This window comes from Aulonocara sp. 'chitande type north' Nkhata Bay, linkage group LG18, assembly GCF_057382095.1.
Source record: "Aulonocara sp. 'chitande type north' Nkhata Bay isolate Kocher_YH1m ecotype deep benthic linkage group LG18, A_spYH_male_GT1.1, whole genome shotgun sequence".
NCBI classification, from domain to species: domain Eukaryota; kingdom Metazoa; phylum Chordata; class Actinopteri; order Cichliformes; family Cichlidae; genus Aulonocara; species Aulonocara sp. 'chitande type north' Nkhata Bay.
In genome coordinates, this window is record NC_141361.1 from 23,476,303 (window position 1) to 23,498,239 (window position 21,937).

The 21,937-nt window shown below is 42.4% G+C and overlaps 2 protein-coding genes across 2 annotated transcripts in view; one reads left to right on the plus strand and one right to left on the minus strand.

Annotated features, from left to right (window-relative positions):
- Positions 1–8,651: 8,651 nt before the first annotated feature.
- On the plus strand, positions 8,652–11,996 carry LOC147308585 (G protein-coupled receptor 35). The gene is made up of 2 exons (XM_086272091.1): positions 8,652–8,800; positions 9,686–11,996. The coding sequence occupies exons 1-2, from the start codon at positions 8,680–8,682 to the stop codon at positions 10,594–10,596; spliced, it is 1,032 nt and encodes a 343-aa protein (XP_086128217.1). The 5' UTR covers positions 8,652–8,679; the 3' UTR covers positions 10,597–11,996.
- An 882-nt stretch (positions 11,997–12,878) lies between these two features.
- Positions 12,879–21,937, minus strand: part of LOC147308586 (semaphorin-6B-like) — a 35,428-nt gene continuing 26,369 nt past the window's right edge. Inside the window, exons 14-17 of the mRNA XM_086271332.1 lie at positions 20,680–20,820; positions 20,007–20,084; positions 18,549–18,610; positions 12,879–17,202 (exon numbers count right to left, since the gene is read on the minus strand). Coding sequence (XP_086127458.1) covers positions 16,220–17,202; positions 18,549–18,610; positions 20,007–20,084; positions 20,680–20,820 — 1,264 coding nt within the window. The 3' untranslated portion in view covers positions 12,879–16,219. The remainder of the gene's footprint in view (positions 17,203–18,548; positions 18,611–20,006; positions 20,085–20,679; positions 20,821–21,937) is intronic.

Here is a 21,937-nt window from a genome sequence, read left to right on the forward strand (position 1 = left end):
TTGCTGCGTCACTAGGTCAATGTGTCAGAGAGAGTGCAAGCGCTGTTCTCTCCTGTCACAATCTACTTTTTTCTCCATGTTTCATACATATCATTCTCAGTTCTTTTTTTTCATCCTTTCAGCTCCTGTTACAGCTTTACACGTGTGCACCTGCTTCGTTACGCTTGATAGACCAAGATAATGGATGGGTAGGCTGGTGGTCTGCTTTGGCGTAGCTTTCTCTTCATATCTGTCTGTGGCTGGTTCTAAGTAGAGGCCCTCTTCGCTGCACTTTCCTGTGGTGTGCTGCAAGGTTTACTGTTTCTGTTATGTCTGTCCCCCCTTCAAAACATTTTGAGCCCTTTTAATGCCATTTCATGCCATCTTATTTGCAGATGACATTCCGTTATATATCTATCTATCTATCTATCTATCTATCTATCTATCTATCTATCTATCTATCTATCTATCTATCTATCTATCTATCTATCTATCTATCTATCTATCTATCTATCTATCTATCTATCTATCTATCTATGTATGTCTTGTAAGCTGTCTTGTAAGCATCAGGATGTTTCAGAGTTAAAGATCTTGTGTGTGTGAGACTCTAATAAACGTTAATAATGAAAACACAGAAGTCTTTGTTCATGCCCTCGATAAATTTGTCGCTTGCGTAATAGAAACTCGAGCCTTTTGCTAAATCCACCATCACCTCGGGGTAACTTTTGATTCAGCTTTTACTTTGGATGCTCATGGTTAATCTCTGGTTTATTCTTCTTTTTAATCATTTACGAAATATTGCCAAACTGAGTTTCACTGTGTCACATAGTGAAGTGGAAATTGTTATTCATGCTTCAAGCTTCTTCTTGCTGGTAATTTGATCAGTTGATGCTTTTTTTGTGTGCCTTCATAATTATTCATAAAATAAAGAAAAGACCAAGAAAAACCAAAGTGTTTTACTTGAAGCATTCATGCAACAAGTGTGGAGTAAGGGGGCACAGTGGTGCAGTGGTTAGCAGCACTGGTTTGAGTGCAGCAGCTGGGTGCGGCCTTTCTGTATGGAGTCTGTATCTATATCCATGTTGGTCCTTTCCAGGTACTCCGGCTTACGCCAGAGTCCAAAGGCCTGCGTGTTAGGTAAACTGGTGATTTGCTTGTGTAAATGGTTATCTGTCTATCTGTGTTAGGCCTGTAATAAACTGGAGACCTGAACAGGGTGAACCTAGCCCCTCACCAGATGACAGCTGTGATAGACTCCAGCCTATCCAAGAAAGGCTCCAAGAAAATCGATGGATGGATGAACAGACATTTGCAATACATTATGATCTCATTTGTTGGAACATTTGGTCACTTCCAATGAAACGTGCTGTCACCTAGAGGGGAAAAAAAGCAGACTTAATATAGAAGAGATTAGATGAGGTTATGCCGAGTATATTTCCTCACGAAAAACAAACAAATAACAACAACATAATAGCCTAGCTTATTTAGTTGTAAATATCTTATGTTCTAATATTAAATTGCATTTCCTGGTGACTCTAAACAAGCAAATCCAAACTTGTTTACTGTACTTTCACAGGCATTTGTCTTATTTTCCACATATCTATTCAGTTACTGGATTTCTAGATATTGTCCCAGCAGTTTTCATCTTTCTAAAAAAAAACATCCTGAGATTTTCTCAGTGGATCAGAATTTCATTATTGACCCACATAAACACTCACCAGCAAACGTGGCATGTGCAGCATACCAGCGTGTTTGCTAAACAGGACGCGTCTTTCTTTCGTGTTGCTAAATTCAGACATGTCTTCATGGAGAGGTTCTCTATCGTTATTTGAGTTTGTAAACGATTTAACCACACACGCACACACGCGCGCGCACAAGCCTATGTTTAAATTTCTCCAGTATGTCTGAACTTGTCTTGACAAACACAATCAGCAGCAAAGCTCTCGTTCTGTCACTCACTGCCTTTTCCTCCACCCTTCCACGTTTCTCTCCTCTTTGTTCTTCACAAAAGCAGGTTCACGTCCACACCCACGAATGCTTGAATAGAGCGAGAACTCTGTGGTGTTGACGCACTCGGACTACTCATGGAACCTCTGATTTAGAGAAGACATCATCCAAACAGTCGACAGCCGTGATTGATTGCATTCGTTCAGAGCCACAACTGATAACAGTGGGATTTGGTGGGACGTCACACACTGTCCTGAATCTGTAGCTTGTGTATGTGTTAACAATACAGCTGAGATCTGATGCAAATACAAATGTATAGCATGCAAAGTTGTGGGAAGAGGGAAGACATGTTACTATGGCAACAAGGTTGTGTTTATCTCCAGCATGAAACAACGTGCTTTGCCATGTGAACTTGACCCAGTTACACCCAGCTCATTGTGACTGCGCACACACTGAGACACACACCAAATGCACCTGGATTAGCACATGTAATAGCACATGGACGCTGACAACAGTGTGATATTTCCACCCATGCTAATTAAGGCCAGGGAGTTCAGAGAATAGAAAGAAGCTACTTCTTTTCTCTTCTCTGTTTTCTTTTCCACCTCACAGTGATGTGTTTCCTCAATCACCGATGACCTAAATCTGCTGTGTGCCAACAGGCAGGGCACTACTGGACAACCGCACTCTGCTGCTTTATCTCAGTGTTGTCCTCCCATTTTCTTTCATCATCCCATACTCCCATCAGGTCCTTGCTTCCTTTTCTCTTAAATCCAGCTTCTCTAAGCGCCTCAAATGATCTAATCAGGGGAGAGCGATGCTTTTGTCACTCCATATTATGGCTAAAAAAAAAATCTGTGAATTAATCTTTTTTTTTTATTTTGCAGCTCATTTATGGTTGTTGGCTGGAGTTTGTGATATTTTCTTGCTTGTGAGATCAGCTCTACACCTACAGATAGCAGGATCTATTTCCTGGTTGTTGTTTACCAAAATACATTTAGGAATCAGGCATGAGTGACATTGATAATTCAGTTCATATATAACCTCCCAGATGACTCATCGCAGCACAGCAAGCAGAAACGGAGACATCCAGTGTCGGGATTGTGCCATAACAGGCTGGACTTATGTAACACATGGAGTTAGCACTTGTGCTTATTTTGTGATTTCCAGTCCAAACTGTTCGAAGAACGTGCCAGACACATCGCAAGTAACAGGCCGAATATGTTATGGGTTTCACAAGTTGCAGATAAATGCATTCATTTCTATCTGCTATATCACTGGTGTGCACCAGCTGACTTTCTATAAGAGGATGTTGTTCCCAAAGCAAACAACCCTTTATGGCAGCCGCACTGTTCCTCCAAATGTGCAAAAGGCTGATCACAGATTGACAACCCCCACAAACATTATGCAATGCCGGACCATTATGTAATCTGTAATCACAACAAGAAGCCGGGCGAAATCATTGAAACTTTGGCCGATTAGAAGGTCCACATGGTGCAGCTGATTCATCTTGCCCGGGTTGGCATCTATGAAAGTTGTTTTTTGTGTGGCTGTTTTGTTGGATGTGTCAGTCAGTTAATGTGCTGTGTTTTTCAGCTTCAGGAGGTTTGCAGAAAGTCTGCATTGCGTCACAGCAGGGAGCAGAGGAAAAAGGAAAGGAGACAAGTAGGAGGGGGAGAGGAACAGGGGCACAGCCAGGGTAGAAAGGGGTGTGTCTTCATTGACCTAGTTAGAGCTGTGGAAACCCCCACCTCCCTGCACCACCCGCCTCACTACTGACGTGTAAAGGGCACTTTCAAACAGTACCAGACAGACAGAAACGAATGCAGGGAGTCAGAGCGAGAGAGACAGGTAGGAGCGGATCAACAGACAGGCAAAATGAGACTAGTGGAGCAAATATATCCACAAAATATATCAGATCAAAGTAGATCTGGGAAATATCTTTGTGAAAACAGGATAGGCCTTAAAGGGATTTCAAACGAATTAATGTGAACAACAGACAGCATCTGAAATATCAAACCCCTTCATATCCTGTGCAATATTAGATTTCTCCCGTTGTTCTAGAGAATAATATCTTTAAGGCATAAAGTAGCTTTTAATAAAATCACAAGATTGCCCCCTCCCCCCAAAAAATGTAATAACTGCAAAATGCATACTGTAATTACTGATAAACTACATCTAATCCGACATTTCCTCCGCTTTATAGAGTTCCTCATCTTGTTATGAATGTTAAAGGGTGTTATAATGGGAAATCGTGTGGCTGCACTACATTGATTTGCAGGTATTTTACTTACTTAAGCCACTCTATTTAAAAGAGAGGCCCACAGTCAATGCTCATTTAATTCTGACCTTCAGGCTTTCCCCTAGGATCACAGTTTAGTTCACAGAGGACCCAGACGGATGGAGCCGATTACTCTTTTTTTTTTTTAAAGCGACTGTAAAACTTTCCTGAAACCAAGCTGCAGGGCCTAAAATAGCTTTAACTAGTAAAAGGACAAGCTCACACTTTGAGCCTCTCTGCTCTGTCATCTGTTTTCTCATTATTTCCATTAAGCCCGTCAAAAAAAACCCTTTCCAGATTACATTTTCAGTCACTCCATATAAAATCAGTTGATCACTTTCAGTAGTTTTCGTCAGTAATTCCCTTACGTTGGATGAACTTTCAGCCCGCTCCAACTTTTTTTTGTGGAAGTCCAAGTCTAACGCAAAAAATCTAACATTCTTCTAGTTCTAGTTTTCTAGTATTTCGTGCTTTGTCATCATAGTCCCTGAAAAATCATTGACAGGAAGTATAAGCTTAAAACCCACATTATGAATCAGTCACTCACACCATGACGGTTTTGTATAAAATGTTGCCAGGAGCCAGAATGACTAACATCCTGGCTCTTGCGTGTGTTGCCTGCTGCTAACTAGCACTTCACTGCCCATCGCTGTCTGGGCTTGTGCACTAAAACTTGAACTCACTGTGGGACCACAGCTGTATAAAGAATTATAATGATGATTATTACATGCATTATTATGGTTACGGTGACAAAAACACAAACACAAGCACACATATTCTGTGACCAATCTGTGGCCCTGTCTAGTTAAATTCCCATTGACTGTGCGGAGTCTGGCTTACATGAGTGTCACCCTCAGAAACATGTCCTCATCATAGAAACACTTTGATGAGGACGTGTTAACAAAATAACTCATGAGCCTGAAGCTGTTTCATCAGGCAGAATAAAGGTAGAAAAAGTCCCGCAGATGTCTTGGTGAGCTCTCAGTCTGTTTCAATGATCTGTGCATGCTCATAAACAGATGTTGAATCCTGGAGTCTTCGGCTGTTGTGCTGTGACTGTCTACTTTTGACAGCATTTGGAGAAATCATAGGTGGTTTCTGGTTCATCTGCTGACAACAGAAAATGACTTAAACATTTTCACAATCAGGGCTGACACACTGACACATATTTTCCAAGGATCGTCGCTTTCCTGTTTGCGCTTGGTGAAATTTGCTGCCTCCTCTGGTGCATTTTATCTTTACAATCTACTGTCAAGTGAAAAGGAAAGTTTACACCCCGTGATTCAATAGCTTGTAGAAACACTACTAGCAGCAATAATGGGAATTAACTTTTTTCTGTATGATTTCATCACTCTTCTCTAAAATGTTGCTACAGTTCATTGAGGTTTGTGGGTATTTGTTTATGCAGAGCTTTCTCAAGGTCTTGACACAGCATTTCGGCGGAGTTGAAGTCTTGACTTTTACCAGGTAATTGCAACACTCCAAGTTTTTTCTTTTTCAGGCATTCTTTGTTAAATTTGCTGCTGTGCTTTGGATATTTTTTGGGTTGCACAACCCAGTTTATCTGTCAGACAGATGGTCTCACATTTGACTCTAGAATACTTCAGTATACAGAGGATTTCACTACCAGTTCAATTACTGCAAAACAAGCCCAAATCATCAACCCTCCTGTCATGAACTTTTAACATGCTGACTGAGGCCTGGACAGTTCTCTTTGAGAAATGAGCGGTTTGACCTTGGGGTGAAATTGTTCACACGTCCACTTCTGGGAAGATTGGACACTGTTTTAAATGTTTTCAAGTTGTGATTAATTTCTCACGCTGCAGTCAAGAGAGTGGAATACTGAGTCGGGACTTTAAAGTAGGGAATATAACTGGCGAAGAGAGCGAGCTTTCTGAAATAATGCACAAAATGAAGGTAGATTTATCATTTTTGCAGGAGACAAGGTGGAAGGGGAGCAAGAGCTCAGCATTAGAGGGGGATTCAGTGTGTTCTACCATCGTGTAGATGGGGAGAGAAATGGAGTAAAGATAATTTTGAAGGAAAAGCATGTAAATAGTGTTGTGGAGGTGCAGAAAGTCTCATACCGTATCATGAGTTTGAAACTGGAAATTGAAGGGGTGATTTTAAATGTCTGTAGGGCATATACCCCACAGCCTGGATGTCAGGCAGAAGACAAAGAGGAATTTTGGAATAAACTGGAATAGAGTGTTCTCAGGGGAGAGCGACCAGTGATTGGAACATTTTGAGTTCAGTGGACACACTGGTGAAGCGAACAGAGGTCTTGAGGAGGTGTTGGTAGATGTGGTGTTAAGAAGGGAAATGCAGAAGGACAGATGGTAGTGGATTTGGGGGAAAAAAGGATGGAAGTAGCCATAGCCATCAAGATATATTTCACAAGGTGACATAGTATTGGGTGGACTACATCGTATCCAGGAAGTGCAACCGGAAAGAGAAAGGAGATGTCAGGGGAGAATGTAGTTAGGTAGCACTGGATGGTAGTATGTATGATTTTAGAAATCAAGAAGAGAAAGCCAGTGAAGTAGACGCTAGGACAAAATGATGGAAGTTGAAGTAGGACGAATGTTGCACAGAGTTCAGGGAGGGGTTGAGACAATCTCTGAAAGCTGAAGTGGAAAGGAAAACGGCCAAGAAGGTTTTTGGTTTATCCTCCAGACAGAGGAAAAAGGAGACTTGATGGCTAGGTGTACAGCTAGAAAGAGAGGTTACAAAAGCAAATGCAAAGGCTTATAGTGAGCTGTATGTGAGGCTAAACACTAAGGTGGAGAACAGGAGTTGTGTTGATTAGCTAGTTAAACAGACAAACTGAGGTGGAGTGGACGTGCAGTAGTGTGGGGTGATTAAGGATAGATATGAAAATGTGCTAATATGTAAAGAGAGTGAGTTGAGAAGTTGAAAGGAGCCCTTTAAGGAGCTCATGCTTAAAGAAAATGAGTGAGAGAGGAGGATGGGTGGAGGGCAGTTAGTGAATCAGGAAGTGGAGAGGAAGTGAGGGCAGCCAAGAAGAGAATGAAAGCATGCTGGTCCTTAGGCTGCTACCCCTGCGACCTGGCCCCACATAAGCAGAAGAGGATGGATGGATGGATGTTTAACACAATCTTGTAGAGTGAGAGGATGCTTGAGGAATGATTAAGAAGCGTGTTGTTACAGAACAGAACTACGGAGGGATGAAGTTCATCAGCTATACCATGAAGATATGGAAAAGGGCTGTTAAAGCTAGGAGCCCTACAGATGCAATGTCTGTGTGAAGAGTGTTGATGGAGAAGGTCAGAAGAAGTTGACCTGTAGATGTAGAGAAAGCATATAAAGGTGGAACTATGGTGCTGTACGACAGGAGTGGCAGAGAAGTATGTGAAGGTGATGCAGAACATGCATGACAGGAAGACAGTGGTGAGGTTTGCAGTAGGAGTGACTGAGGATGGGGGTAGCATTACATCAGGGATCAGCTCTGAGCCTCTTCTTGTTTGCAATCATGATGAATGGGTTGATAGATGAGGTCTGGCAAGTCTCTGTGAAGTTTGCAGACGACATTGCTATCTGTAGTGAGAATAGGCAGCAAATGGAAAAGTGCTTGGAAAGGTGGAGGTATGCTCTGGAGAGAAACCTGTAGAAACAAGACAGAATATGTGTGTGGATGGATGGGAGGCAGGTGTAGCAGTGAAAGTGCAAGGTGTAGTGGCAGTTAAAGTAGATGATTTTGAATTCCTGTGGTCAACCATTTAAAGTAAAAGATGGCGCAAAAGAAAGTTGAAGAAGAGAGTGAAGAGAGGATAGCAGAAAGAGCCATGCAGGAGGAGAACAAAAGACCACAATGAGGGAGGAGATGCAGACGGTTGGTGTGACAGAGGATTATAGCAGAAATAGGATGAGACAGAAGCAAATGATCTACAACGGTGATCCCTAAAGAGAGCAGTTGAAAGAAGAAGACTGTGGAATAATGGACTTATAATCTTTGCCCAGACTGATCAGCAGCAATAATTGCTTAAGTAAGATCAGTGCCGATGTCTTTTATCCACTGCTTTGTGTTAACACACACCAGCAAACTGGAAAAACTTCTACATAACTAGAACTCCTGCACAAGGACAAAACTACACCTTTTTAAAAATGTCTTTGAAATGTTACTATACTGCCCTGACTTGGTTCTCTGGTTCCAACCTGTTTTAGATCTTTCTTGGATTGCAATGTATTGATTAAAAAATGTAAGAACTTTACAAACATTTTCTCGTATTGCATGCGAACAGCAAGTACTACAGATTCAAAGTGTAGTCATAAAAATCTGCACCAGTTTCATTTTCTCACCACACATCTTTCTGTGTGGCAGGTAGTCTGAAAATAGATACTGTTAGCCTGCCATGAAACCGCCATGATGTGGTGTATCACCATATAGCTCGTGGCTCGTGCTGCTGGACGTTTCTCGTGAAATTTATAAACCGAAATGAACAAAGAAGGAAATGAGGCAACCTAACAGCAGATTTGAATTCCGGGCGTTTGTTACTGACACAGAAACATGCTGGTGCAGCAGTACGATAAATCACTTCAGCGAGCTTTATGAAGAAGAGTGCATCTCAGCCGGTGAGTTTTGGTTTCTGATGGTTGACTTTAATCAGGAACTCAAAGTTTATCAGATTTTCTTCTAGTTTTGACAAATTTCAGCGCTATCAGGAAGTCAGACACGTTACTTTGTTACAGTTACTGTTTCTCACAGTTTTTCTTAGCTGATACTTTACTGGCTGATGTCACTTGGCTGTGAATTGAGTTTCCCTCTTGGGGATGAAGAAGACAGACAGAAGCTCGTGTTGCATGTTTGGAAATGATTAGCTGAAAAGGCAGACTTAATTTCATTTTTTTGTTCTGTTGAACACAATATTGTGAGGCAGTCCTGTAGTTATTGGTGTGCAATAGTTGTCTTTGTTATGTATTGCCTGCTTGATAGTTTATACACTTGTTTCACTGTTTAAAAAGGGGAAGATTTTGAATAATGGTTACATCTGATTTTATTTATATACGACCATTTCACTGGAATTTATATTGCAAGGTATTTATATTTAGTCTTACCAGACAGTTATTTTCAAATAATGATGAAACTTGTTAACTGCTGCGCTAATATTTCTGAGTACATATGCAGAGGACATGACTGTAGCAACTCTAAGCAAAGTCAAGCGAGTGCCTTCTACGTTTTCACTTCTTCTAATCACTTCACTGTTTCCCACACTTGCTGAACTCCAGGGTAGATACAGTAACACGTGAGGACCTTTTGTGCTAAAAAGTAAGAGTTAACAGTTACTCCAAGGCAGCATTGTACACTTTAATGTACATATGTCATGAAAATATTCCCTGAAGAGTTGAAAATATATACAGTACACACGCTTTAATGAGTAACATGTGGATTATTATGACTGATTTGCTCGCTTATCTAGACAAGTAATTAACGTATTACTCTGTTTGATTCTAACGCAGGGCCGCAGATACTGAACAATATGTCTGCAAATGAGACCGTTTGCAACATTACCACCAACTGTGCCACGAATTGCACAGTGGATTATCTTCAGGGTCTGGGTTATGCAACTTTGTTTCTTCTGGGTTTCCTGATAAATGCTGCTGCTCTGTATGCCTTCATTACCGTACGGCGCTCGTGGACAGACACGCACATCTATATGTTGAACCTGAACATTGCAGATTTTTCCCTCATCCTTTTCCTGAGCTTCAGGATTTACGATGCCTACTCCTGCCTGCCTGTAACTTACTTTTGTACCTTTCTCATGTATGTACATTATATCAACATGTATGCCAGCATCTTCACAACAGCAGCCATCAGTGTCCAACGCTACCTGAGTATAAGATTCCCACTGCGTGCCAGATCGTGGAGATGGAAGAAACAGATAGCTTTTGCAGTGTGTTTGGTCATTTGGGTAGTTGTGATAACAGCATGCATTATAGTCCGCAAGGACAACTATCCTGAAAAACTCTGGACATGTTTTGAACGATGTAAAAATATTCCACATCGTACATGGAGTATGACGTCAGTGATATTTATAGGTTTTCTCATCCCACTCCTGATCATCGTTTTCTGCTCCACTCGGATCATCCGTATGTTTTTAAAGGAGGCCGACAAGTCAGAGGAGAAGAAAAACATTGTTGGCATAGTCACAGCCAATATGATTGTGTTTATCGTCTGTTACACGCCGATCCATATCGCCTTTGTTGCTGGCCTCTTTGACGAGCCACAGGAAGACTGGATATGCAAAAGCACTACTGTGCACAAGTATTTACTCTGGTCTGAATGGATTGCTGGCACAAATTGCTGTTTCGATTCCATCAGCTATTGTTTTTTATTGAAAGGCTTTTATTCAAAAGCACGTAACTCTTAAGGCAGCATTTGAGTGTGTTATTTAAAGAGGCAAAATACCGTAAAGTTCAGTTATATTTGAAGTCAAAAGTTAAACTAGAAGAAGATCTTAAAGCCTGAGGCTTTGATAAATATGTAGAACACATGGGCAAAAATACAGGTCAAATGACCACAATGAGTCAGAGCTGCTGTTTAACTTAGGTAAATGTTTGTTCAGTCACAGATATCAGACAACAAGATGTATGCTAACTTAAATGTATTTCATTTAGGTGCTGTTTTGTCATCTCCACACACATTTTTAAGAAAATCTAATAGACCATAAAAACAAGAAAAGACAAATACTTTAGAAATCTGTCAAAAACATCCATCCCTCATGCATAATTTAAGTGAATAATCTGTGACTCGTATGGATGATTTTTTCTGACAGCTTAGATATATCTGACTGTTCCCTTGGTTGCCACGAACTGTTTGTAGTCTGCAACAGCAAAAGCTGATTACCATGCCTACCAATGCTTAACAAAACCAATCTAAGGACTTAAAGAATATTAACGTAAAACTCACATTTACTGCACATGTAGGCATGCTGGGAGTGGGTGTCCCATTCTCCACACTGATGGCACAATGCATGAAGGGGCTTTCTAGTAAATTTCACCTGCTCTGATTGACATTTGCTGAAGACAAGTACCTGAAATCTCTGAGAATTAAAGTGAAGAAGCTGTGGTACACTGTGAGAATCACAGGAATCCACTTGATACATTTGGTTTTCACAAAAAGTTGGAATACCGCTGCTACTCTTTGACCATTTTAAAAATGTCTCTTGCTCTCTCAAGACATTTTTTGACTTTTGAAACATTGGTTCCATTTGAGTTACTTAGCAATGGAGCAGCTGATTGACTTATTGCATTAAAATAAATATTTGACTGTTTTTTGTGATTTGTTCTTTTTTATGTATTATGACATATGATTCCTTTTTCGCAGAGGCAATTTTATAGTCTATGAAGTACACAAATATTCCTGGTTAGCTATGGAAATTTGTATTAGTTGCACAGGAAGATTAGTAGTGTTGACGCAAAGCAAGAAGGTCCTGGGTTTGAATCAACTGTCTGTGTGGAGTTTGCATGTTGTCTGTGGGTACTCTGGCTTCCTTCCTTCTAGTCCATGGTGATTTAAATTGCCCATAAGTGTGAATGGTTGTCTGTTTCTCTTTTAGGCCTGTGACAGGTTGTTGGCCTGTCCAGGCAGCTCATATGGTAAATGGCATCAACCCCTGTAAACCTGAATTGGATAAGTGGAAGAGAATGGATTTCTTTTTTTCCTTTTTTTTTATTATCTGTGTTTATTTCCCAGTGACTCATTGGTATATATCAGTTGTCTTTAACACCTGGCTTGGACTGACTCAATAAATTGCTGTATTAAGTCTTAGTTAATGTGTGTTATGTATGTTTTATATTTGTCTTAAGCTATAAATATCTGTATTTTTTTAAAACCCATTATGTCTTCTGTGCTGTCTGTGTGATGTTCATAGCAAAACAGGAAAGGAGATAACAAAGGCTTTGCTTTGCCAGCTTTGCTACACACCTCTCATCAAAACATCAGTCTGTCTCAGGCGTATAGCAGCACAGACAGACAATGTGCACTTAACAGAAGCGGGCCCATGGGAGTTTGTGTCCTTCACTCCTTCCTGTGTGAAACCCAGGAGCACATGAATGCAGGCCAGTGTCCAGCTCCCTCTAGTGGCAAGAAAAGCACATGCTTGAAAGATTTTCCACTTCCTCTGCTCTGAATCTGTCTGCTCTGAAGCCTAAAGCTGCCAGTTTCGAGACAAATATGTCTCATTTAAAGAAAATAAACTGCGATAATGATATACACATCACTCTAGGCGGCAGTGAAGCAATCATGCTGCATTAGTGACTGTGCATTTGTGTGTGCACTGTGTGCGTGGGCACGTGTATAATGACATGCATTTATTTTAATGAGTGCATTCAAAACCACACGCGACAACATTAGCAGTCAATTATATAATGCCATTTAATAGCAGTACTCCAAAGATTGATGATTATTATATCAGCAGTGGCTTAGCGACTGCAAAACTTGGCAGGCATCAGTCAAATGAGACGGCTCAGCTCAGACTGAGGTCAGGCCTGCGACTCTACTCTAACGACAGGAAGGAAACTGCTGAAGTCTGCGTTCAGCCAATAGTCACGTAAATACTGTACATACGTCTTATTCACAGTATCGTCACCGAAAAAATAGCCTCGCACTTCAGCAACCGCGCTGCCTTAGAAGAGCACGGATCCCCCCCTCCCAATTTCCACACCCCCATCCCTGAAACCACACAGGTACACAATACATTCAGGATGGTTATTTACATTATTCACAAATGTTATAGAGAACAGCTCCCTTTTAGAAAGAAAAGGAAAGAAACCCCCACACAGTTTGTGCTTTTCCTTATTTCTGCACATTGTAATGGTGCCAAACAAAAGTGATTACATTCATTCACTCGGGATGCTGACGAGCGGTTTTCAAGATCCTCCAGTATGGCAGTTGGTTGACGATGACAGACAGACAATCACCAGACTACAGACTACACAACGAAACGTCCATAATCAGGAAATGAGCTACACAGTGTTCCCTCAATGCACTTCAGTCCATTTGAGGGTTTGCTTATGAACTACTTATAAAACATTATTATTATTGTTAGATATCTGCTATTCAGTTCATGTCACGGCACCAGCGAAAACATTAATAGTGTTGAAAGGGCATGACAGAGTATGTAATGTATGCTTACATATGTACAGTATATGGCGTGATGTATTAAACCTAAGATCAGGGTTTTTTTTCCCGGTCTGCTGCGCTTTCTATCTAAAACGTGTTGGAGATACATCAGCTGTAGAAAAGTCAGCCTTCTCTTGAATATAATGGAAGCACATTGCAGTTGCCTTGTGGCGCACAAAGTGCTGAAACACTACATTTGAAAGATTCAGCTGCAATATTTCTACAAAAAGTGTTACTTGGATAAAAAAAAAAACAGCCCACAAACCTTGATGTAGGCAGTTTCATGGAGGAACCAAACTACATCAGCCACATATGTCACTATGCAGAAGGAAGCATCAGGCTCCTTCTCACCAATGATTAAACGTTACGGAGAAAATAGTTCCAATGACAAGCTGCTTACAGCAAGCTTTGTTGTTTTTCCGGGTTTTTTTGAGCAACTGCATCATGATGTGTGGAAAGGGACAAAACTGCTGAGTTTTTATTTTTATTTTTGAAAAGCACAAGGAAATGGTCATCTCTTTCCATTATATTCAAGAGCGGACAAGTATTTCTACAGCTGATGTCTCTAAAGGAGCAACTCACATTATGGATAAAATAAAATAAAGCAAAGCAGACCAGAGGAAGAATACATACATTTCATTTCAGAGGTGAACCGTCCCTTTAAGTAAAAGTAATTTACAAACAGACCCTCAAATAGTGTTTTTAACATTCAGCATCAGGAGCGTCACATGAAGAGAGCTGAAAAAAGTGTATTTTAACAGCAGTACAAGTCGGCATCTCAATGAAAAAAAGAAGAAACATTCATCGCGTTACGTCAAAGGCAGAATTATAAGAAGTATACTGCAATAAGTGAGTTCTTCAACACCACAGTACGTGAGGAAGGTGCACTGCTGACCTAAACTATGTTTTCATGGCACTTTTAAAGTTTCTCCCACTCTTTTTTTTTGCTTCATTAATCAGGCATCAGTAAATCATTCTTCATTTGGGTTTGGCACATTGAAGTAAAGAAAAGAAAAAAAAAAGACACCGGCGATGCGTAGTGTCTTGGACATTTCCATCTTGGAGCAGGTCACTGTGAGAATTTTCCACGTTACTCTTATAATGAGACAGTAAAATGCATATTTTTGTTTCCAAGCTGATGCCTGTCTATATTTTTTCTAAGTTACTGTTTGTCTAACATTATGGTCTCACCTAAATTAAAGTTTACTATGTACATATAAACCATATATTGCTGCTCGCTTCGGATTCAGCGCAAACCAGCGTTCATTTGTCGTCTAGTAGACCGGAGGGTTGACCGTCAAGTCACCCAGTCAGCTGTAACAGATTCTCATTGTTTCCCACAGTAGTTTTAGTTCTTGCACCTTCATATGATCGTGTTTTTATTTCCTTTTTTCCATCTGCCCTCTTTATCTGGTCTCTGTTTTACTGCTGCAACACGTTTAAACCGTGTTGTGTTGATCTAAAGGCCGACCATTTCGTGGCACCGCGGACACTTTGATGGGCTGAATATATAGTCCCATTTGCCAGCTGAGAACATTTCCCCTCACCCCTGTTGGCTCTAAGATGAGCCAGAGGTTTCAATCATCCCCACTGTAACTGCCACTGTGCTCTGTATTACATCTGTGGGACCTTGACCCACTGTGAGCCTAAGGGGAAATCTTCCCCCGTAAAACTGGACTGCGTTCTATAATGCAGACCTAATGAATGTGTGTGTGTGTGTGTGTGTGTGTAAGCAGAAAAAACCATAAGGTGACAGTGAAGGACAAGGTGTTCTTACACTGCAGTTCTTGTACATTATATTCTCCATAACGCCTCCTGCCTTTCTGTCTATCTTTCTGTCATTTGTGATTTTTCTGTCAGTCCAGTGCTGTGGTACAATCCCACCTGATGTCCTTGTGGAATTATTGGTTGTTAAAGAGTACATAGAGTGGAAGCAAGAAACGAATTGAGTGATGGACAGCTGAGATGCCGTCATTACAGAGAGCATGCATTTGGCAGGAATAGTGCTGACGTTCCAGTCCTGCGCCCTGCACTCCAAAGACGTGAGTTATGGTCCCATATCCCCACGAGACAGGTTAGAGGCATCTGGCACACAAGTCATGCTCCTTCGTATACACAGAATACTAAATACCCACCTGTACAAATACATGTACTTGTATGTGTGCAGCAAGGAGAAAGAGTGGGGAAAAAACTGAAGGACTTATAGGTTCAATATCTGTCTTGAGAGAATGACCATTTTTTTTTCACCTGGAGCTTCAGATACTTTAAAGATGTTCAGAATTTCCAATTTCACTTCAAGTACCCAGTTGGCAATCACACCAACAGGTAATGCAGTGGGGAACAGATGGCTAGCAGTCTTGTTAATGCTATCCATGAAGGGAAAAGCATCCCACTATTGCAGGAGCATTCGACTGGCTCTGCAGTCAATCTGCACAGTGAACGCAGTATCTAAGTGCCACGTCCATTTTCATCCTCGTCCTCTCTGCTGCCCCCCTTCTGCTCTCTTTCCATCTTCTTTGCTCCCCTCTAGTCTCTCTCTCTCTCCCTGCTGCCACTAAGATCAGGAGAGGGAGGCAACTCTGCAATGCAGACACAGCAACAACCTCAGTCCATCTGACCAATTAATGTGAGCCAGGATATGAGCGGCAGACCCAGCAGCCAGTCATAAGGAGAGGCTCATCACGGGGTGAAAGAGGGGTTGCCCGAGAGACTGACAGAGAAGATTATGGAGTGGGGTAGTGGGCCGAAATGACAATGAAATAAAGATGTGGGGAAAAGAGAAGGGAGAGAGTGACAGGCAGAATAAAGAGTAAGGACATTTATGTAAACAAAACAAAGAGCCCTGGAAACAGAATTGGTTTCCTCCACAGTCACTGGCCAGCCTGAGTCCTGTCACTGCAGTTCTTCTTACCCATCAGCTGGCTGAGATCCACCAGCTCACCCAGCTCCCCTCGCTCCAGGGCCCCTCTCAGGAGAGCCCTGCTCAGCCCGGGGGTGTGTTGCTGGGACACATAAGCTTGGCTGCTGGGAGCGGGCATTGATGGGGGAGGCAGGGGGACAGGAACCATCCCGTGGCTGCTGAGGATGTATCCTTCCTGGGCTGGCCAACGCAAAGGCAGTGGCTCGCTGTACTCCATTGGTGCGCTGGGTGCTGAGACCACCCTCCGACGCTCAGGTGAGTCCTGGGGGGTCATGGGGTAAACATATTCTACTGCAGACTTCCTGAGGGGGGCTTTGGGCGTCCCCTTCGCTTTTTCTTGCTTGCTCAGACAGACATAGTGCTGGCGTGGCGTGTCATTCCCTCGGCTGTCGCCGCTGTGTCTTCCACCTCCGCCTTGCTGGAAGAGTCTGGTGGTCAGGTAAACAGAGGGGGGCATGCGACAGGGTGAACCCAGACCTACAGAACCTCCCCCGAGGTAGGTCTGACTTGTGTCCCACCCTCCAGAGTTGGAGTCGGACAGCCGCAGGCCTCTGCGTTTCTGCTGGGGTGTGTGCTCCGGAGTGGGCAGGAAACCGGGGTCTAGCTCTCCCGACTTCACCCAGCCGTTGGGCATGACAAACAAGGTCTCCCCGCCCTGAGAGCAGGGGCGCTCCCCTCCTCCCTGCCGTGTCACGCTCAACACAGAGCCTTCCATCCCTCCGCCGCTACTCAGCAGGCCTCTTTCACGCCGCTGGATGGAGGCCTGGGAAGTGGTGCCATGGCGACGGTTTGCAGGCTTGTGGGCCATGATCCAACACACAGCAAGGCCCGAGAGCGCCGCCCCTATGGTGAATGCAGAGACTGCAGATGCCACGAGCAGGTTGAGCGAGACCAGGCTCTCCGGTTCAATGAGCAAACTCTGTTGGAGAATTCCTGAAGATTAAAAGACACAGTTACAAAGATGACATTCAGTAGAACTCTCCAATGACCGTCCTGTCTCAATGTGTGACCGGAGGCTGTAGTTTAAAATGATTATTATTACATATAGTCCTATTCTGTTACTTAGCACTTTCCCGTCTCGTATCATGATAGATCAAAAACTACAATACACTCCTAAGTGGTGATCATCATCTGCAGCATTATAGGATTTTCTTTCTGTGATGATTATGTTTCAGAGTAACTTCTCTCCAGTTTGGCCTTGAGGCTCCACGAGCTCTGTTTCAGAGAGGCCTGCACTTGTCATCAGCACAGCTAAGACTACAGCAGCTCCCTTTCTCCCTCTCCTCACACTTTCCATCCTGCTGCCTGGCCAGAGAGTTGCCCCTTTGCAGCAAGGCCTTACCTCAGTGTTTCCACCCAGCTCTAATAGCTCCCATCTGCAGACACAGCACCACATGCCTGTCTCTGGCTCAGCCTCTCCGACGTTTTCACCGCTTGGATTACAGTCTGACAGATGTGCAGCTGGGTATCACTGACTTCCGGTGCTATCTGTTGTCATATGTTATTTCAAGACAAATGAGTGTGGTGAGGGCTTGGAATGTGCTGCGTATCCCTTTTCTGTTGTTTTGTTGGAAATTCCGAACCAGCTAAATGGATTTTATGATGCTGAATCTGGGTTACAGCAAACGGAACACCTCGTAAAAAAAGAAAATGCTGTAGAGGAAATGCCTTTTTTTGGTGTTTTCCACTGACTCTGTGGATTTCAAAGCACGGTTCAAAGAGGGCCTCTGTGGTACTGCTGCAGTGACATCTGAGCCTCTCAACAGAAGCGGGATGTAGTGACATTATGCTCAGCCGTTTCCTGCTCGCGTACCAGCCGAACCCATTCCTCGCTATCAGATATATGACAAAACAAAACCTCATATGCTGAATGATAGTGCATTTCCAGTATTATCTACACACAGTTGCACAACTTTCACAACTTTCACAACCTCCCTAATTAAAATGTCACTCTGGGATATGTTTTGACCTGAAGGAAGTGAGACCGAAACCAGAATCTCACTTCTTCTTCTTCCAGCTCTCACAAAAATACTAAAGTATTCAGTTTCCATGCTGAATGGATCTTGCTGAGCTGCGGAGTAAATCACGTTACATCCTTGATAATTAAAATTATCTTAATTCCAGAAATGACTGTCTGTATTCTCTCACTTGGTACTATCAGAACATAATGTTCAGTGACAAATAGGCAGGTGTAATGAGCGATTGAGCCACTAGGTGGAGCCTGCCCTCACTCGACTGCACACAACCAGCAGCATCCATGTCATAGTGCTGCAACCTACCATCACAGTCTCCGAGGTGGGAGGTGGTGTTTCCATACTCCACATCTTGCTGAAAAGGGAGTCTACGAGACAGAGAGATCACAGACAAAATAATCAGAGATTTGTTTTTAATAAAGACAGCACACAGCAGGAAACATGTTTCCTTAATTGTTATATAGACACATGAATACTCATGGAAGAGCGCATTGAATGAATTTTGATGCCTGACTTCACAAATAAATCATTTACAGCTAATCAATGAAAATCCGACCCTTTTCATGCTCACTTTTGTGCAGAAAGTTGTTTGTGAATGATGATGTTTGTTAGTGGGGATCAATAAAAACTGATATTGCACATATGGATCTAAGATTCGGTGTTATGACATTTTTGATCCCTTTATGGATTTTCTTTCTTTTTCTTTTCCACCCCTAAGAGGATCAAAGGGTGGGGAGCGTGTGTTGTGATTTACAAGCTGGTGGAAAAAGAGGGGAGAGGGGGAGGGGGGTCGTAACGTGTCCTAATAGCAGTGCTGGACCTCCATATGCTGTCAGAACAGCTTTGATGCCTCTTGGTATTGATTCTACTAGAGAAGACCATCATTCTCCCAAAAGATGCTCCCTAACTTAGTGTTTTGATTATGACGGTGGAGGCTGCTGCCTAACAGTATCTCCTATAGATATTTATTTAGGTCAGGCATACGATCTTCATCATCATCAAACTGTTCGGTGACCCCGGTTACCCTATGGATTGAGACATTGTTACGCTGGAAGTGGTCACTGACATCAGGATAGAAATGTTTCACCATATAATAAAGGTAATCGTACTTCGTATTGATTTGCTGGGTCCCATCCCTCTAGCGGGAGGAGTGGACCCAAACTATGTTGGCAAAATGACCCCCATAGTGTAATAAAGCCAATGGAGTCCCTCTGATCACGGGTTTCAAAGACTTCATCAGTCTGCAGGTTCTGCATTTGATTCAGACACCTGTATTTTTAGTAAGAAATAATAAAAAAATAAGCACTGTCTACTGGTCATTACAAAGAAATAACAAAATTAACTTAAACATTTAGAAAGGAAAGCAAACTGTTCACTGGTTTTCCTTTATCAACATGTGTATTGGCACAAACTTGCTAAGGGGTGACAGCCCAGACTTGGAGGTGGGGACAGCGGTTAGCACTGCTGCCTCACAGGAAGTAGGTTTTGGGTTCAAATCTGGGCTGTGGGCCTCTTTCTGTGGAATTTGCATGTTTTCCCTTCCATTTGTGTTAATGGTTGCATCTCCTAGTTTCAGTTGTGTGACCCACTGGTGGTTTATTCATGCTAACATATATATACACACATACATATACATACATAGAGAGAGAGAGAGAGACCATTTAGGTCAAGTAGCCTGTGCAGCTCATACTGATTTTGCAATTACATCATCTTCATTTGGAGGCAGTAAACATTCAGTGTTGTGTGCATGTTTGTTGTCCTCACCGTGTACCGGGTCTTAGAAAGGAGCAAGTGCTGCCTCTGGTCCAGCCACAGTATGGATCCCTGGAGGCCAGACAGCTTCTACTCACACAACAAGCAAACAATCAAAACAACATCATTAAACATCATTAAAATCCTCAAATGTGAAACGTGTCTGTTTTGAAATATGCGGACAACTACTGAGATAATAAATCCTTGCGAGGGATTCATTTTTATACGCCGCAGACACACATATTCTATCAAATGGTTGCTTGTTCACACTATCTAAGTGTGATTTATCTGCTGTGGGAATCAGGTCCATGGCACAGTGTTCAAAACACCTTCCTCATATAGACAGATAAAATACAGGTGCCTCCTTTGTTTTCACAGTCAATCAGCCTCTTGTGTCAATGTAAATATCATTTGCTAGCAAAACAAATTTTCTCAAAATAAATATTAAACCAAAGTAGCCAGCTGTGACATGCATATCCAAAATACAAACATGCAAAAAATGAAAATAGAACTGTACATTTTAATTGGATGATAGCAGTACCAGGAAGTGAGAAAGCAGAGGAGAAATAAAAGTTGGCCAGAAAATAAAGCCTTGGCATATGGCAGCTGCTAAAGTGACCTAATTATTGGCCAAAGAAAGATTGAAGAAAAGGAAAATACTCTGAAAGGCAAAAGTGCCACTCACTTCATGCAGCGTGAGTGAAGGTGGCAGCGAGATGTGGGGACTCGGACCAGGCACGAGGGAAAGGCCAGCAGCAGAGTGTGGCTTGTTCGGTCCAGCGACAGAGACAGGAGCTGACGGGCCTGAGGAGAGTCCTCACCACATCTGGACACAGGGACAGAAAGTCAAGTCAGATGTAACACCTCTGCACTCCTCTTTTGGCTTCACATACAGTGGGATGCAAAAGTTTGGGCAACCTTGTTAATCGCCGTTATTTTCCTGTATAAATCGTTGGTTGTTACAATAAAAAATGTCAGTTAAAAATATCATATAGGAGAGACACACAGTGTTATTTGAGAAGTGAAATGAAGTTTATTGGATTTACAGAAAGTGTGCAATAATTGTTTAAATAAAATCAGGCAGGTGCATAAATTTCGGCACCACAAAAAAAGAAATGAAATCAATATTTAGTAGATCCGCCTTTTGCAGAAATTACAGCCTCTAAACGCTTCCTGTAGGTTCCAATGAGAGTCTGGATTGTGGTTGAAGGTATTTTGGACCATTCCTCTTTACAAAACATCTCTAGTTCATTCAGGTTTGATGGCTTCCGAGCATGGACAGCTCTCTTTAACTCACACCACAGATTTCAATAATATTCAGGTCTGGGGACTGAGATGGCCGTTCCAGAACGTTGTACTTGTTCCTCTGCATGAATGCCTTAGTGGATTTTGAGCAGTGTTTCGGGCCGTTGTCTTGTTGAAAGATCCAGCACGGCGCAGCTTCAGCTTTGTCACTGATTCCTGGACATTGAGTGGAATCCATGTGTCCCTCAACTTTGACAAGATTCCCAGTCCCTGCACTGGCCACACAGCCCCACAGCATGATGGAACCACCATATTTTACTGTAGGTAGCAGGTGTTTTTCTTGGAATGCTGTGTTCTTTTTCCTCCATGCATAACGCCCCTTGTTATGCCCAAATAACTCAATTTTAGTTTCATCAGTCCACAGCACCTTATTCCAGAATGAAGCTGGCTTGTCCAAATGTGTTTTAGCAAACCTCAAGCAGCTCTGTTTGTGCTGTGGGCGGAGAAAAGGCTTCCTCTGCATCACTCTCGCATACAGCATCTCCTTGTGTAAAGTGCACCGAATGGTTGAACAGTGACTCCATCTGCTGCAAGATGATGTTGTAGGTCTTTGGTGCTGGTCTGTGGGTTGACTCTGACTCTTCTCACCATTCGTCGCTTCTGTCTGTCTGAGATTTTTGTTCGTCTGCCACTTCGAG

Excerpts from the sequence above, each read along its gene's own strand:
- LOC147308585 (XM_086272091.1), top strand. The coding sequence starts at position 8,680 with ATGAGGCAACCTAACAGCAGATTTGAATTCCGGGCGTTTGTTACTGAC. Across the intron at positions 8,801-9,685 it reads AGAAGAGTGCATCTCAGCCG|GGCCGCAGATACTGAACAAT; the intron begins GTGAGTTTTGGT and ends ATTCTAACGCAG.